Below are 17,104 nucleotides of genomic sequence, written 5' to 3' on the forward strand. Positions count from 1 at the left end.
TGTCTGCAATGAAATTCCCATACACAGAATTTTCCATCCAAACTGTCCCAGCTTTTTCTGATTTGGGGATGTAAATCCTGCTGTTACTCTGACATCCGTACAAAATGCAGAAGCATGTCACTTACTGCACTGATAATTGTACAGATAACATGATGATTTTATTTAGCATATTTTATTTTCAGGGTGGCACGGTGGTGTAGTGGTTAACACTGTCGCCTCACAACAAGAAGGTTCTGAGTTCGAGCCTAGGGGTCAACAGGGGTCTTTCTGTGTGGAGTTTGCATGTTCTCCCCGTGTCTGTGTGTGTTTCCTCCGGGTGCTCCAGTTTCCCCCACAGTCCAAAGACATGCAGGTTAGGCTAACTGGTGGCTCTAAATTGACCGTAGGTGTGAATGGTTGTTTGTCTCTATGTGTCAGCCCTGCAATGACCTGGCAACTTGTCCAGGGTGTACCCCGCCTCTCGCCCATAGTCAGCTGGGATAGGCTCCAGCTTGCCTGCAACCCTGCACAGGATAAGCAGTTAGAGATAATGGATGGATATTCTATTCTCTCATCCCTCACTCAAATTAATTATTGCTTGATTGTACAGACCTTTGGGCTACCACACATATGACAAGTGATCTAGTCATTTGCGGGGCAGCCATGGCCTGAGAAACAGCCTTGGGCCCAAAGGATCCTCCCTCTGTATCATGGCTGAAGTGCCCTTGAGCAAGGCACCAAACCCCCAACTGCTCCCCGGATGCTGTAGCATAGCCGCCACTGCTCTGGGTATGTGTGTGCGCTCATTGCTCACTTGTATGTGCATGTTTGTGTTCACTGCTTCAGATGGGTTAAATGCAGAGGAGGAATTTCGCTGTGCTTGAGTGTACATGTGACAAATACAGGTTTCTTCATCTATAAATAAAGTTTTGCTTATTATTAAAGTTTTTAACAGCAGACCTGGTTCAAAGATGTGCTAATTCTGAGAACACAGCTGAAAGCCTGTCTCCGCTACCATAATAATGAAGGTTTCTCATAATAGTGAGATATCTTTCTCATAATTATGACTTTCTATCTCATCATGATATCATCATCATCTTTTGGCTGCTCCCAATTAGGGGTCACCACAGCAGATCTTACGTCTCCATTGCTCCCTGTCTTCCGCATCCTTCTCTACCACACATGCCACTTTCATGTCCTCTCTTGCCACATCCATGTATCTCCTCTTTGGCCTTCCTTGTTTTTGTGTGCCTGGCAGCTCCATCCTCAACATTATCCTTCCAACATGCTCTGCATCTCTTCTCAGGATGTGCCCATATCATCTCAGTCTCATCTCACTTATCTCAGTCTCATTTCTCTTAGCTTATCTCTTAGATGTGCCCATACCATCTCAGTCTCATCTCTCTTAGCTTCTATCTCAATCTTGATTTACAATCTGATAATAATGACAAGTTTTCATAATAATGATTTACTCAGGGCGGCACGGTGGTGTAGTGGTTAGCGCTGTCGCCTCACAGCAAGAAGGTCCAGGTTCGAGCCCCGTGGCCGGCGAGGGCCTTTCTGTGTGGAGTTTGCATGTTGTCCACGTGGGTTTCCTCCGGGTGCTCCGGTTTCCCCCAAAGACATGCAGGTTAGGTTAATTGGTGACTCTAAATTGACCGTAGGTGTGAGTGTGAATGGGTGTCTGTGTGTCAGCCCTGTGATGACCTGGCGACTTGTCCAGGGTGTACCCCGCCTTTTGCCCGTAGTCAGCTGGGATAGGCTCCAGCTTGCCTGCGACCCTGTAGAAGGATAAAGCGGCTAGAGATAATGAGATGAGATGAATTATCCATCCATCATCTGTAGCCACTTATCCTGTCCTACAGGGTCGCAGGGAAGTTGGAGCCTATCCCAGCTGACTATGGGCGAGATGTGGGGTACACCCTGGACAAGTCTCCAGGTCATCGCAGGGCTGACACATAGACAAACAACCATTCACACTCACATTCATGCCTACGGTCAATTTAGAGCCACCAATTAGCCTAACCTGCATGTCTTTGGACTGTAGAGGAAACCCATGCAGACATGGGGAGAGCATGCAAAATCCACACAGAAAGGCCCTAGGCACCGCAGGGCTCGAACCCAGGACCTTCTTGCTGTGAGGCAACAGTGCTAACCACTACACCACCGTGCTGCCCAAATATTATTATTATTGTCATCCTGTACATCTTTGGACTGTAGAGGAAACCCATGCGGACACAGGGAGAACATGCAAACTCTGCACAGAAAGGCCCTCGCCGGCCACAGGGCTCGAACCCGGACCTTCTTGCTGTGAGGCGACAGTGCTAACCACTACACCACTGTCATCTCATCTCGTTTTATCCTGTTCTACAGGGTCGCAGGCAAGCTGGACCCTATCCCAGCTGACTACGGGCGAAAGGCGGAGTACACCCTGGACAAGTCATCAGGTCATCACAGGGCTGACACATAGACACCGACAACCATTCACACTCACGGTCAAGTTAACCTAACCTGCATGTCTTTGGACTGTGGGGGAAACCAGAGCACCCGGAGGAAACCCACACGGACATGGGGAGAACATGCAAACTCCGCACAGAAAGGCCCTCGAACCCGACTCGAACCCGGACCTTCTTGCTGTGAGGCGACAGCGCTAACCACTACACCACCGTGCCGCCCCGACTTCATTCATTCATTCATTCACTCTTTTTTTTTCTCTCTTCTTCTTCCTTCTTTCCTTCCTCCTCCTCCCTCCCTCCCTCCCTCATGCCAGTAGTGGGCTTCCATACCCAGCTGAGGTCAAACCCGTCTAGAAAACTTTTCATTAGCCACGCAAAACTGACATCGATACTGGCAGATTATCTTTCTCGTTGTGCAGCCCTTCCAGTTCGACAGCATTTTAGTGTCCACATGTAAGTGAGTCATGAATGACGCATTTAGGCAACATCTGCCGAAAATCGTCGCTGGTCCATTTCGTCAACTTCAAGTTAACTTGTGTAGACGTGTAGAGAAAATGCAGAACTGACTGTGAACATTTCGGAAAGCCGAGTGTGCTGAGTGAGGATGGATGAGGAAGCGCACGCCTCGGAGTGTCCAGTCTGTTATGAGAGTTTTTCCGACGCAGCCCGGACGCTGAGTTGCGGACATGCGTTTTGCCATGACTGCCTGGTCGGGACCTTTGTGAGCTCAAACAGAGATGGAGTTATCACCAGAGACACCATCGTCTGTCCGGTGTGCAGACACGTCACTTTCGTTACCAAACTGCGGGGACTCGATGGAGAGAAGGAGAAACTCGCGAAGATATTAGAGGTGCCGCTCGGACCCTCAGCTGCTCCGAGGATCATCAACAGCAGGCGGTCCCGGCGCCTGGGACCCTGCTTGAGATGGATTTCATCCAGAATGAGCCGCCAAAGGCTGGCGTCTCCTAAAGACTCCTCACAGGTGTTCATCATAAGCGACCTGGGACGCCCTTTGGCTGAGGAAGACATTATTGATGTTGGGACAAGTACGGTGATTCGTGTGAACAGCACTGATCAGTGCTGTGCACTGTGCACAACATCACACTGCCTGCTCTTTCTTTTACTCATTTTCACTTTCCTGGCTTTGATAGCCGCAATACTGCCTTGGATTTTTCTGGCCTAAGGATTATTGCCTTTTGGAGACCTTTCTTTTGTGCTGGAACACACTACAAGAGTTTATCTCATTATCTCTAGCCGCTTTATCCTGTTCTACAGGGTCGCAGGCAAGCTGGAGCCTATCCCAGCTGACTACGGGCGAAAGGCGGGGTACACCCTGGACAAGTCGCCAGGTCATCACAGGGCTGACACATAGACGCAGACAACCATTCACACCTACGGTCAATTTAGAGCCACCAGTTAACCTAACCTGCATGTCTTTGGACTGTGGGGGAAACCGGAGCACCCGGAGGAAACCCACGCGGACACGGGGAGAACACGCAAACTCCGCACAGAAAGGCCCTCGCCGGCCACGGGGCTCGAACCCGGATCTTCTTGCTGTGAGGCGACAGCACTAACCACTACACCACCGTGCTGCCCTACAAGAGTTTATGAATTAGTTTATCAATTATTGACATTGGATATTTTCTGACACTCTGCAGATGTCAGAACAGATGTGAAGCTTTCACTACATTTCATTTCACCGGCTTATTTTGTAATTATTTTTGCAAACACAGGACACAATGGGCTGCTTTGTCGACAAAGAACTGTTCATCTTAAGCTGATGTGTGTCGAGTTCTGCCTTGTGTGCCACTTCTACTAAATTATTAATATGAAAAAGTATCAAGGTGAGCAAAAGAAGACCAGCCTGGCAAGCAGGTTGTTACTTTGTAAGAGGAGATGTTTATTGGATAAAGTTTCATCTTTTTCAAATGTCAGGGTTCTGAGAAGGTGTAGATGTGACTTAATACTGCTTGCATGCCTTCCTTTAGACACACCCTTGTTCTTCAAGCACTTCTTGTCACACAGGTTAGAAAAGTAGATTTATTTTCCGTCGTGACTTGCCATGGACTTTTTCTATGGTATATTGCTTAGTTGAGATTTAGTTTGCTCTCAGGAATATTTACAAATGCCCTTCATAAGCAACATATTTAACATCATGTATGTATATTTTAATAATAATTAAAAAAAACAGACCAGAAATATTAAAAATGTAGAGTTTAATATAGATATCTATATCTGACATTCTGATCAGGATTGCGGTAGGCTTCACAGTACACACTGTGCTGTTCCACTGATATGCTAAGCTGAGGGGGAGGGAGGGGAGTGACATACAGGCAAGTTTGTACAGAAGTTATGAATGCAGGGGAGAGGCTGTACATCAATGGACACTGTGCACTTATACATAAATCCATGACACTTCTTTAACCAGCTGTTCACACACTTGCTATTTTCACCCTCTCCCCAGTTTACTGATAACATTTAAGAGTCTTAAAATCAATCAAAGAAACATGAATCATAAATTATCTGAAGAGACTAAGTGCATGCACTGCATCGCCACATCCACTTTCTGCAATGTCAACTGGCAGCTTTCGGAGGTACAGACATATGATGATTATACATGTTAAACATGCCTGGCTCTTGTCTCTTGTGTCATTTCATTAATTGAAGCGCAATATAACTGAACTAAAGACCTGTGAAACATGAATGTGGTCAACCTAACCTTGCACAGCAGCACCTGAATTCACAAATAAGCTATTTTCTTTAATAAAGAAGGAACTTAAATAAATCAAATCATATTTTGTGGCTTGATTGTGTAAAAATATCTGTATAACCTGTGGCCCTTTGTGGATTCCATCCTAACAGTTATAGCAGCTGCATGAAAAAAAAAAAAGATCAGAGAAAAATGATATGGCCTCAGGAACGGATTGCTATGGACTGTATGATTTCAACATACAGACGAGTGCATTCACATCAAAATCCCCTCCCTCAATCCTCTAACATTTACACAAGCTTTCAAAGTGACTGACAAAAGCGGCAGATTAAACTCAAAGAGTCACCTAAATAAAATAATAAACCATGCGTCTATTGCGGCTGCTATAAGGTATTGGCAAAAGCCTTTACCTTGTTGCAGGTCATTGGAAAAGTTCAATTACATTCAATCAATACTCAGGTTATTTCTAATGCACACTTGCCTCTTCATAAAACACTGAAGAAACCATCACAAAAAAGTAAAACCCCTCAAATATACACAAAACTCGCCACTGGCTTCAAGACATAAATATCTATTTGTGAGGGCACTTGCAATTATCATTGTATAATCACTACAGCTATTAAAAGAGTACTCAGTCACCAATAACCATCATACTAGAAGTAATTGAGAATGCACACTGAGGCATACCATATATTTCAGCAAAGAAGTCCTCTTGTCCCTGAAGTACATTAATGCTTAGTAAAAGAAAACAACAATGAAAGCCATGACATTTGGGATTGCTTCAGAGTCAAGCTCTTGGTAAGATTAAAAAGCATGGCTCTTATGGCCACTTCTCTGTGAGGTTAAGAATAGAATGTAGTGTAATTGCACTTTCTCTGGCCCTATTTGTTTTCCACCTGCTTTCAAACAATTCAGACATGACAAACTACAGCATCTGTTGGTTTGGGAGTCTATTGTAAAAACAGATGGCACTTCTAACCCACTGTCCAGCCTTCTTCTGGCTATAGCTTCAGACTGGAGTATTTCAAGGAGAAGGCAGCAAGACTATGGTGAATCATGGTAAATCAGAGCCTGCCTGTTTTGATTATTTCAGATCAGTCTGAAAATGAGCCCTGTTGTGTAAAAGATACCTTTAAAAGGGAAGTCCATATAAGAAAACAAAGGCCCCGTAAGGTGGCAGTAGCCATCCAGATGGAGGAGAAGAAAGGCAAGAGAACAGCTTTGGTGACCAACAAAATAACCGAATATATGGCTACAAATGACATGCTTTTCCTTGCACTCAGGTATTTCTATATATTGTTTTCTGTTCTGATGTGCCTTAGGATGACCCAAGTACCAGAGAAGGCTGTAGGTTTACTTGCCACTTATTAAAAGTAGACAATCTGGCAAGTTCTTGTTGCTTATAGTTCAGTAAATTTTCTTACGTGTAATGCTGGTCACCATTACTTATGTCCATATGGAACCGCACTGTATCCAAATGCAAGGTCAATAAATGCAAGATTCCAAATCATCACCAATTTGTCGAAGAACTGTTAGGTAATTTCTGCAGTTCAGATTTTAGGGCTAGACTCCACTTAAGCCTTTGATATATCTGCACTGTTTTTTCTTTTACAGTTAGTGTTCATGGCTTACGAAAGTGCAAGAGCTCACTTACTCTGTGTGAATCTGGTGACAAGTATTCAGGGACAAAATAATACTCCATTTCCATAGAACATTATCTCTATACAAGATAAATATGGCATGTAACACATATGAATATAGAATTCATATTTGCCTTTACATTTTGTCCTCTCATAAACACATATCTACAGATCAATATGTACAGTCTTTGTATTTACACAGAAGAGGAACCTGTCATTACCCTTGTCCTGATAACGAAGTCAGAATGGGAGGCACAAAATACGTCTTAATGGTTTCACCTCTCTTTTACAGCAGAACCAATCTGTTTTACAGCTGGCATTGGAAGTGTGAAGAGTACATACGTACCACTGACATGTCCTATCAAGTATTAGGACAGTGAGGCAAAACATTTACTATGATTTCTTGTTTCACAGATTATTAGTGTATTACAAACATCTCAGAATATTTTCATAATGTGCTTGATTTGATCTGTGCACGTTTAGACACTTAATTAGAAATATTGTCATGATACTGTCTATGCCAAAGCGGTGGTGTGTATATAGGCATGTGTTTGTCTGAGACACTGATACGTATATAGAGAGAAAGAGAGAGAGAGAGAGAGAGAGAGAAAGAGAGGACAAGAGCAAGAAAGCCAAGGCCTCAACATTGTAAAACTGGACTTAAATAAAGTTGCATGCTTTGTGTCTTCAATTCATTTACAAGAAATGAAACCTGCCTACCAACTCAGACACTAGAGAATATGAGCAAATACTACCCTTTGACATTTTGATCTCATGCTTCCAGCACATAGAAATATATGTTCCTTTGGAGTCAGCAAAATCCCCTCTGTGTCCACTGTATTGCAAATTATCTGCAGGCTCCAATAAGGCAGAAAAAATAGAGTCAAACAGAGAAAAACCTAAATGTGTAATGTGGTATGTTCTTCACAACACAATAAATTCTGTAACATTCTTATAGTCTTCCATTGCTTGTCCTTGCTATGGCACAGCTTGTGAAGATGTAATCACATACCGTATCTACTTATCAGTGAGGAGGTGATATTCTGATTAGTCACTGATACATGTAAAGGTTAGAGCAGGCGTATGCATTTGTGTTGGGTTGGGGGTCCAGCTCCAGTGGTGAGGGTGGGGTAGGTGAGGTTGATGGAGGCCTGGTTGCTCATAGGACCTCAGCTGAAGGTGGGGGAGCTCGGCAGGGCTAGGCGGCCACTGGCTGGGCTCTGGGGTTATAGCGTGGTGCTCTGTGACTCCTCCTCAATCATGCGTTCCCCCTCTGGAGAGTCAGCCATGGCCAGGGAGCTCCGGCACGGCACCCCCACCCTGAACTCGTCGAGCAGGCTGTCCAGATTGACATTGATGGAGGGGATTTCCAAACTGAAGAGATCTGCTGATGGGTGGCAAGGAATGGCAGCGAGGGTGAGACATGTGATGAAGACAAGCAGGACAAACACGATTATGGTCAGGTGGAGGAGAAATATGATGGTGAGGATGATGAAGAAAGACAAAGGAGAGAAGAAGGGAAAGCAAATTAAGTTCTTGGTCCAACATTTGAGGAAAAGCCAGTGCAGGTTGGTTTATGTGATTCGTTGGAAGAAGGAGGTTGGAAAGAGGGGTTGTTCCCTAACATTCTACACAGGGATTCTGTCATAATAATTACTGACAAAAGGACTCTTTTCATTTTGAGAGAATGCTGTAGGGTTGTCCTCTCCTTCTCAAAATGTGGATTTAACTATCATTTAAAGGTTATTAATAAATCATTGAGTATTCAATTGACATGTTTCAGTATCATCACAGTTGACATTCAATGGATAGCCACCACAATAACCATAATGCTTTGACAGAGACGATGGGATGGGTATAAAGCGAGGGAACTGTGCAAATCTGCGGTTCTCTGAGGAACTACCGTATGGCCTGGGTTCTGATTGTGATGACCTCCCCTGTGTAAGAATGAGATGGACATGGACAGCAAGTGGAGCGGCGGTATTTCAGAGTCACCCCACAGCTGGCCCGGCTCAGAGAGGGTGGAGTTTACCTGGGCCCACCCATGTGGTGAAAAGCTGCCAAATGACTCTTAGGGGAGTGGTTTGGTGAACTTGGGGTGGATCAAGAGCAGGGTCATTAGGATGGAGTTCAGTGACGACGTTGGTGGTCCGTAAGCCATGCACAGCCCAGTCCCAACACCATGCATAGACTACATGGAGAGAATGAGGCAGCAACAAACAGCTCCACAGAGAGAAAGAATCAAAGAAGAGAGAAAAAAAAAGAGACAGAGATAGAGAGAGTAAAGTGTGAGTATGAGAGAGCTGGCTGACAGGAGCATAATGTACAGAGGGAACAGGTTGCAGGAGCCCCCAGACTCAGCCACAGCACCAGGCCCGACGGTGTGAGATGAGGCTACGGCGTGGGGCGCAGCTGCGCAGCAGGTTTTTGGGCTTACCCTAAACGTCCCCCTCACATTTAGCCCACACTCAGTGCCTGGCCTCACACAGCTGCAAGGTGCATAACAATGGCAGGGGACAAAAGAGTCATACATCAATCAGAGTGATCAGGAGAATGACCGACAAGACACACCAGAGGCTCAAATGACAGAACATACAGTCAGTGCCCACACAGCTGACCACTAGTACCATACACAGAGCACAAGCCTTACTTAGAAACAAAGTCTAAGTATTGTGGAGATTACCAAGACAGCTACTGGACTTTATAGTTAGGGTGTATACTGTAGATCTCAGTATTCTGAATGCAATCCCTTTATACTCCTTATTCAAGTGGTTTATATCATCCTGAACATGACAAATCAATAACAAAATACTGGTCTTAAAAAATTAAAGGCAACTCAACCTAAAAGCACCTCATGCTCAGGAAAAAATAAAAACAAAATACAGTGAAAACACTTCACATTTTTAGGGACCCATGGCCTTTCAAAGTCCATTGCCTGCATAGGATGGCGAGACAGACAGTTTGAGAGAGGGATGCTGTCCTCCCGCTCTTGCGGTTGTCATTGAGACATGTTTACCTGTGGACATGCTCTCCCCGGGGGACAATCCGTCCAGCAGGCCCTGTTCCATTGGCTGGGGGACACTGGGGGGGATAGTGGGTGGCTGAGGAGGGGGCAGACTTGGTCTCTGTCGCGGTTTGGGGGCGGGCCGCGACTTGTTGAGCGTGCCAGTCAGAGATGGGGGAGAGGACAGGAGAGAGTGGGATGTGCCTAGTGGGCCCTGCCCAGGAGAAGTGGGGGGCACATGCCCAGGGGCACAGCCCAGGCCATATGGGGACGGGGTGCTTGGGGGGGTGGGGGACAGGCTGACCGGGGACGGCTGACCTGTGGACTGGTCGGACATCGCCCCTGACTGGCCGTAAGGAACCTTGGGTGGCACAGGGGCCAGCTTCTTCGACGCTGCTGAGATAAAAGAGAGATAAAAAAAAGAGGGAACAGAGATCAGATTCATGAAATGACAGATTATATGATTCTAGAAGAACCTATGTCAACCAACTCATTTTAAATGTCTAGTAGTAGTAAGTCAAGATGCCTGGGCTTGAGGTATAATCTTGAATTTTAAACTTTGAATTTAGATTTCATGAAGCTCCTTGAATGAGTGTCAAATATTATTGTGCAAATCCAGTTGCCTTTCACTTTTCTTAAAGGGATAGTTCGGGATTTTTGACATGAATCTGTATGGCATCCCCATCAATAGTGTTGTGCAAACACACTGACTTACCCCTGAAAGCATCCTGTGAGTCCAGTTCTTGTCCAGTTTTGGTCCAGACGAAAGTAGTCCGGCAAGTTTGTTGGGGTCACGAAAGTAAAACGTTTTTCGTCTCAAAACAGTATGTGTTCAAAAGAGTGATATATTTGCATCACAAAACCGTTGCCAAATAAAAAGTCAGACCTCGAAATCGCTTGGCACTATTTTCTCTCCCTTCTTATCACTGCGCGCTGCCGCCAGGTGACAGCGAAACGCAGACCCACTAAGCTGGTGGGAGACCAAGGCTGCACTCTATCCACGGCTTACACACGTGATGGCACGGAGGATGTGTATAGTGGCAGCATCTGTCCCCCCAGAGAGGATCTTTTCAAAAGCAGGACAGATTATAACTGAGAGGAGAAATAGAATCAGAATTAACTAGTTAATTGCAGCAATTAAAGGAATAGGTAGGAAAAGGAAGGCGCAAAGACACCGCGCAGCGCCTGAAAATGGGTTTTCAGGCGCTGCGCACCCGTTTTCAGGCGCTGCGCGGTGTCTTTGCGCCTGCAGCGGTGCTTTGCCTGTGCTGTGGCTGAAAATAGTTCCAGATATAAATTGGTCTAGTAAATCCCTTCATGTTAATTTGCATTGATATGTGTACTCGATGTGAATGTACAAGTCATGAGAAATAATTATAAAAAATCTTGAGTTATTTAATTCACTTTTGCAACGACAATGCTAGCTGGACACGCCGGATTACAGCGACTACGCTAAGCTAAGCTGGGCGTTTATAGATCAGGACAATGGCTGGGTCGGCTACAAAACGCTTTGGCTCATTCATCCAACTCTAGGGACTGCAGGGACTGACTCAATTTCATCTGGGGGTGGCGTATTCCTTTAAATCAAAAATAAAATCTTGGGAGCCGAAAGAGCCGGCTCCTTATAGTAAGAAGAGCCAAAAGAGCTGGCTCCCGAAAAAGAGCCGAAATTCCCATCACTAGTAAACAATGAATGAAACAGCCGTAGCTGTCACCTGGCAGCAGCGCGCAGTGATAAGAAGGGAGAGAAAATAGTGCCAAGCGATTTCGAGGTCTGACTTTTTATTTGGCAACGGTTTTGTGATGCAAATATATCACTCTTTTGAACACATACTGTTTTGAGACGAAAAATGTTTTACTTTCGTGACCCCAACAAACTTGCCGGACTACTTTCGTCTGGACCAAAACTGGACAAGAACTGGACTCACAGGATGCTGTCAGGGGTAAGTCAGTGTGTTTGCACGACACTATTGATGGGGATGCCATACAGATTCATGTCAAAAATCCCAAACTATCCTTTTAACATATCATGCATCATATTAGATGATTATATCAGATCAGATGACTTTAAATAAAAATATATATGGACAGACCTTTGCGCAGGGTGTGAGGGCTGTGCTCAGCTGAGTGTGGCGATTGGCTGTTGCTTTGCTGGCCAACAGGGGGCACTGGCTGTCCTGCCGCCTGCACAGCCTTATGACCAATCACTGGCGAGAGCTCTTTACTCTTCAGAGTGCTGGGAAAGAGACAGAAATATGATGGCCTGCCAGAGACTCACAGCTGCTGTACCCTTAATGAGGAAGGGTGCACAAAGACAACTCACACAAGGCTTATTCCACCTCCTTGTACTGTCCAAAAATAAGTTTAGGTCACTGTGAAAAATCTGAGATTCTTTGTATAAAGCTAAATCCATGAAATGGTATTGTGTATTATTAAAATTGCAATACTGATGTCAATATTCTCAGCATCTTTATTTGCCATTGTCAAGACTCATAATGGGAGATTGAATGTATTTCCAAGCTCTGTCAGTAGGAGGGGAATAGTGTCCTTGTGTAGACTAGACATCCAACATCCCACAACTGTACACACAAAAGACACACACGAAATGTATCTGTAATGCAGCTGAGTATGTGTAGGATTCCTAACCCTGACAGCTTTACTAAAGTGGCCAGGCTAATATGTCTACTGTTATGTGAAGAATGACTTAATCTGTGTAGTTTCCTGAGCTCTACATGGACATCATCTGAATGGAGACTGATGGAAAAAAGATGAGGTGAGAGAGACTATCAGGCAGGCTTGTTCTCAAATACAGGAAATACAATAAGTAGACTCAATGTCTTTCTGCTAATAACTTTACCTTACAGTGATAGCTAACAGAAGCTTTAGAATTTCAGAATAGGAAACAGAATCATAGTGCATAATTCTGACCTTGCTGCAACTTTATGAACAACTTGGGTGACAAAACCAGCACAGTATGTGATTTCCTACTCAATTCAATGTTTGGCCTCTCTCTCTCTCTCTCTCTCTCTCTCCCTATCTATAAAGGAGGAAGGGTGTGAGCAATTGAATAGGTTTGTGTATTTTAAATATGAACAAATTTGGTTAGTATCAAATATCTCTATTGTGTTAGTACTAAGGGGGGAAAAATGCACTTTGCCAGCTTATCAGTTTCATCTTGCCTTTAGATGCCAAGCTTAATTATGGGTTTATACAGTATACTGATAGTCTTCTCTATACAGCCGACTTTTATTTAACATCTTTACAAGCATCAATATCTTTCTAATTTCACAGCCAGAAAGGCAGCCATAATAGGCAAATGCAACACACAATGCATTGCCTGACAGAACACATGGCATAAATAAATTAATACAATATTATATGTCCATATGCAGGGTTATCCATGGTTTTTTTGTATTTTTTTTTTTTAATTTCTAATCTATGGCAGTATCCACTTTCTCTAAAAGCCAGTAACATCCTCAGTTGCTAGGCAACCCCCACAAGAGGCTCCCCTGGACAACAAGAATGTTACAGAATCTGAAGTATGGTGTTGAAAAGAGCACTAAAAGCATAAGAAAATAAACAAAAATAAAGAGGGAAAAATTTGGTCTTAAAATAGGAGAGCCACTGTAAGGGTAGACATCTTGGTGTGTATGTAGCCGAGGTCAGGTGGGTGGGCACAGACAGGCGGTATTTACCTAGGCAGTCTGGGGGGTCCTCGTTCGCGGGCACATGGACAGGCAGCCCATGGAGGGGGGCCAGATGTGGGAAGGCTAGGGGGGTTTCCGAGGGTCACCTCGTTGCGGGTCAAAACAAGGGGTGTTTTAACGTAGAGAGGGGAGGTGTTCACGTCTGGCAGCTCACATGCTGGGCCATGTTTGGGGAAGTGCAGGCAGCTGGGCTTGGGGTTGGAGTTAATGTCGAGTGAAGAAGAGGAAGAGGAGGAAGAAGAGGAGGAAGGGGGTGCCTGGGGTTGAAGGGGGCCATAGCCAGACCAGCGTAATTGGGAGGGTGGGGAGTCAGGGGGCTGGGACTCAGGCCCTGGGGCCACCGGCCGTGCACAGGGAGGGGGTTTGGGATAGAAGTGGTGAGGGGCGTGGGAGGTGGTGGAGGAGGAAGGGTAAGGAGGGGGTGGCCGCTCCTCCCCATGGGGCGCATGGGCATGAGAGGGGTCCGGACGATGGGGTGACACCTCGTTGGAGCTGCAGATATTGAAAAAAAAAGCAGACACAGAGAGAGAGAGAGAGAGAGAGAGAGAGAGAGAGAGAGAGAGAGAGAGAGCTCTAGTAACTGCACACGCATGATAGCACTAGCCGAAAGTGGATGTTTTCAGCTCCAGCAGATTACTACTCTCTCCTGTTAGAGAATAGTTCACCAACTTATTTACATATTAAGCTTGCAAAAAAACTATAGCTGCATCAGGCTTTGATGAGGAGTCAGTCAGTTTAAGTACGGGACAATGGCAAGGAAGCGTAGCACACAGGAAGCCTGCTAAGAAGCCAAAACAATGAATTAAAAAGGGTGTGGGGGCTCAGCGTGAGCTTTCAGATTCCACTGCATAAAAAGTCCTGCATATGAAAGAAAAAAATATCGCCCTCTAATGAGCTGAGAATGACCTTGTGTCTGCGCACTGCACCAAGTCCAGGACCATTTTTCTATTTAAACAGCCAAGCTCAGTTCTGACCATCACAGCTGAATTCAGAAAATAATTTTAAAATAATGCTTTTTTTTCTATGGCCATATTCTCTCTAGCAAGCACTAAGACAGAGCGCTCATATAGCCTGGTGCATTAACTAAACCCTGGGCAGTTGAACACAGACACAAAACCCTTTCATGTACTGAAAGGGTCACAGAGGGGAAGGAGCAAGCCAGCCAGACCTACAGACATCACAGACCCAGGGAGCAATGTGTTAGCCACAGGATGATTCTGACAACCAATGGTACAGCGCAGATGAGAAAGTTAGTGGGTTTAAAAAAAGTCACTGACTCAATTATGGTTCATGAAATGAAATGACTGTTAAGCCACAGCATGGATCTTTTTTTGCATTTGGAAACTGTACAGACATTCTTACATGAAATGTCTAACAAACTAAAATCCCTACCACCAATTATACATGTTTGCGCCATATAATATTGATACAGTTATGCATGTATAAACATAGTATGACTGGATTTGTAGATTAGGTGAGAAGAGAAAATGTAGTGTTATAAGAAGGAGTTTGAAACGAATATTGATATATTTGAATATTTGAGAAGTATTGGTGGGGATTAGGTAACAAAGAGGCATGGACTTACCTAGCCCTGTCTACTGGAGGAGGGGTGGGAATGGGGGATGTGTTCAGTTCTCCAGGCTGCTCAGTTATGAGTGTGTCAGCAGGTGATCCAGGCGGCTGGGCGCTAGGAGGGGTGGACGAGGCTTTTCGAGCAAGCGTGGCTGCACCTTTACCCTTCACCCAGGATGTGTCCATCACTCTGACTCCCATACTGCCCCCAGACAGAGAGAAAACATAATCAGCCGTCCACACCATCCAAAAGATAAATGCAAAAAAGATTTAAAATGCTTCAAGCCTACAAACATACACAGAGAGGAAATGTTTATTATTGGAAATATTGAGGAGGTAAACAGTACCTTTGTATTTTCCTAATGCTGCATTTGTAAGGACAGAGAAATGAAGGTTAGAGGTTGGATTCAAAAGGTTACTGGCTACTCACAGTGCACTGGATTGGACCAGGTGGGTATTAGAGAGTAATGATGGAGGGAATGGAATAGACCACAAAGATATATATGAGTGATTCCACGCTTATGGGTACTGAAATGGGGACATGAACTTATTTTTAAAAATTCACCTAAAACCATTTCTTTTTTTTACCATCAGGTCACAAAACATGTAATCTTTAATGAATGATATGTTAAAAGATAACTTTAATTTTCTGAGATGTAATAAAAACATATTTATATGCCAAAGTCAGAACGTAACAGAAGTGTTGTGGACATATATATTCTCAATTTTAACAATGTAGAATTACTTTTTGAAACATAGGAAGGTGATGTTTTAGCAAATATAATTAATAAACATGTGTAGTAGAATAAACATACACATTCTTTCAATAAGATTAACATGGTATATAGCTAGATTGTAATTAATTTGTAACAGACGCGAGATGGACAATCGTAACAGAAGTAATGTAACAGACATCATTTTGGAACTCATAGGCTTGACTTTGGCATATAAATGTGTTTATTACATCTCAGAAAATTAAAGTTATCTTTTAACATATCATTCATTAAAGATTACATGTTTTGTGACCTGATGGTAAAAAAAGAAATGGTTTTAGGTGAATAAGTTCATGTCCCCATTTCAGTACCCATAAGTGTGGAATCACTCATATATATATATATATATATATATATATATATATATATATATATATATATATATATATATATATATATACACACACACACACACACACACACACACACACACACACACATACATACATATATATATATACACACTACCGTTCAAAAGTTTGGAGTCACTTTGAAATTTCCTTATTTTTGAAAGAAAAGCACTGTTCTTTTCAATGAAAATCACTTTAAACTAATCAGAAATACACTCTATACATTGGTAATGTGGTAAATGACTATTCTAGCTGCAAATGTCTGGTTTTTGGTGCAATATCTCCATAGGTGTATAGAGGCCCATTTCCAGCAACTCTCACTCCAGTGTTCTAATGGTACAATGTGTTTGCTCATTGCCTCAGAAGGCTAATGGATGATTAGAAAACCCTTGTACAATCATGTTAGCACAGCTGAAAACAGTTGAGCTCTTTAGAGAAGCTATAAAACTGACCTTCCTTTGAGCAGATTGAGTTTCTGGAGCATCACATTTGTGGGGTCGATTAAATGCTCAAAATGGCCAGAAAAATGTCTTGACTATATTTTCTATTCATTTTACAACTTATGGTGGTAAATAAAAGTGTGACTTTTCATGGAAAACACAAAATTGTCTGGGTGACCCCAAACTTTTGAACGGTAGTGTGTGTATATATATATATAAAACCCCGATTCCAAAAAAGTTGGGACAAAGTATAAATTGTAAATAAAAACGGAATGAAATAATTTACAAATCTCAAAAACTGATATTGTATTCACAATAGAACATAGACAACATATCAAATGCCGAAAGTGAGACATTTTGAAATTTCATGCCAAATATTGGCTCATTTGAAATTTCATGACAGCAACACACCTCAAAAAAGTAGGGACAGGGGCAATAAGAGGCTGGAAAAGTTAAAGGTACAAAAAAAGGAA

General features: G+C 43.6%; 2 protein-coding genes across 11 annotated transcripts in view; one reads left to right on the forward strand and one right to left on the reverse strand.

Annotated features, from left to right (window-relative positions):
• Positions 1 to 2,904: 2,904 nt before the first annotated feature.
• Positions 2,905 to 5,228, forward strand: LOC132868648 (RING finger protein 222). Its single transcript, XM_060901701.1, has one exon. It carries the CDS (start codon positions 3,040 to 3,042, stop codon positions 3,616 to 3,618), a length of 579 nt encoding a protein of 192 aa, XP_060757684.1. The 5' UTR covers positions 2,905 to 3,039; the 3' UTR covers positions 3,619 to 5,228.
• arhgap44a (Rho GTPase activating protein 44a) overlaps positions 4,550 to 17,104 on the reverse strand; it is a 101,556-nt gene continuing 89,001 nt past the window's right edge. For 2 of the 10 annotated variants that reach the window (XM_060901691.1, XM_060901698.1), the window contains exons 17-20: positions 15,082 to 15,270; positions 13,485 to 13,988; positions 11,883 to 12,025; positions 8,081 to 10,185 (exon numbers count right to left, since the gene is read on the reverse strand). In XM_060901691.1, coding sequence (XP_060757674.1) covers positions 9,707 to 10,185; positions 11,883 to 12,025; positions 13,485 to 13,988; positions 15,082 to 15,270 — 1,315 coding nt within the window. In that variant the 3' untranslated portion in view covers positions 8,081 to 9,706. Of the gene's footprint in view, positions 10,186 to 11,882; positions 12,026 to 13,484; positions 13,989 to 15,081; positions 15,271 to 17,104 lie in introns of all 10 variants that reach the window. The other 8 variants (XM_060901694.1, XM_060901695.1, XM_060901699.1 and 5 more) reach the window with 8 other exon arrangements.

This window comes from Neoarius graeffei, chromosome 20 (assembly GCF_027579695.1).
Source record: "Neoarius graeffei isolate fNeoGra1 chromosome 20, fNeoGra1.pri, whole genome shotgun sequence".
NCBI classification, from domain to species: Eukaryota; Metazoa; Chordata; class Actinopteri; order Siluriformes; family Ariidae; genus Neoarius; species Neoarius graeffei.

Bases quoted from the DNA above. Each gene is read 5' to 3' on its own strand.
- LOC132868648 (XM_060901701.1), top strand. From the start codon at position 3,040: ATGGATGAGGAAGCGCACGCCTCGGAGTGTCCAGTCTGTTATGAGAGT.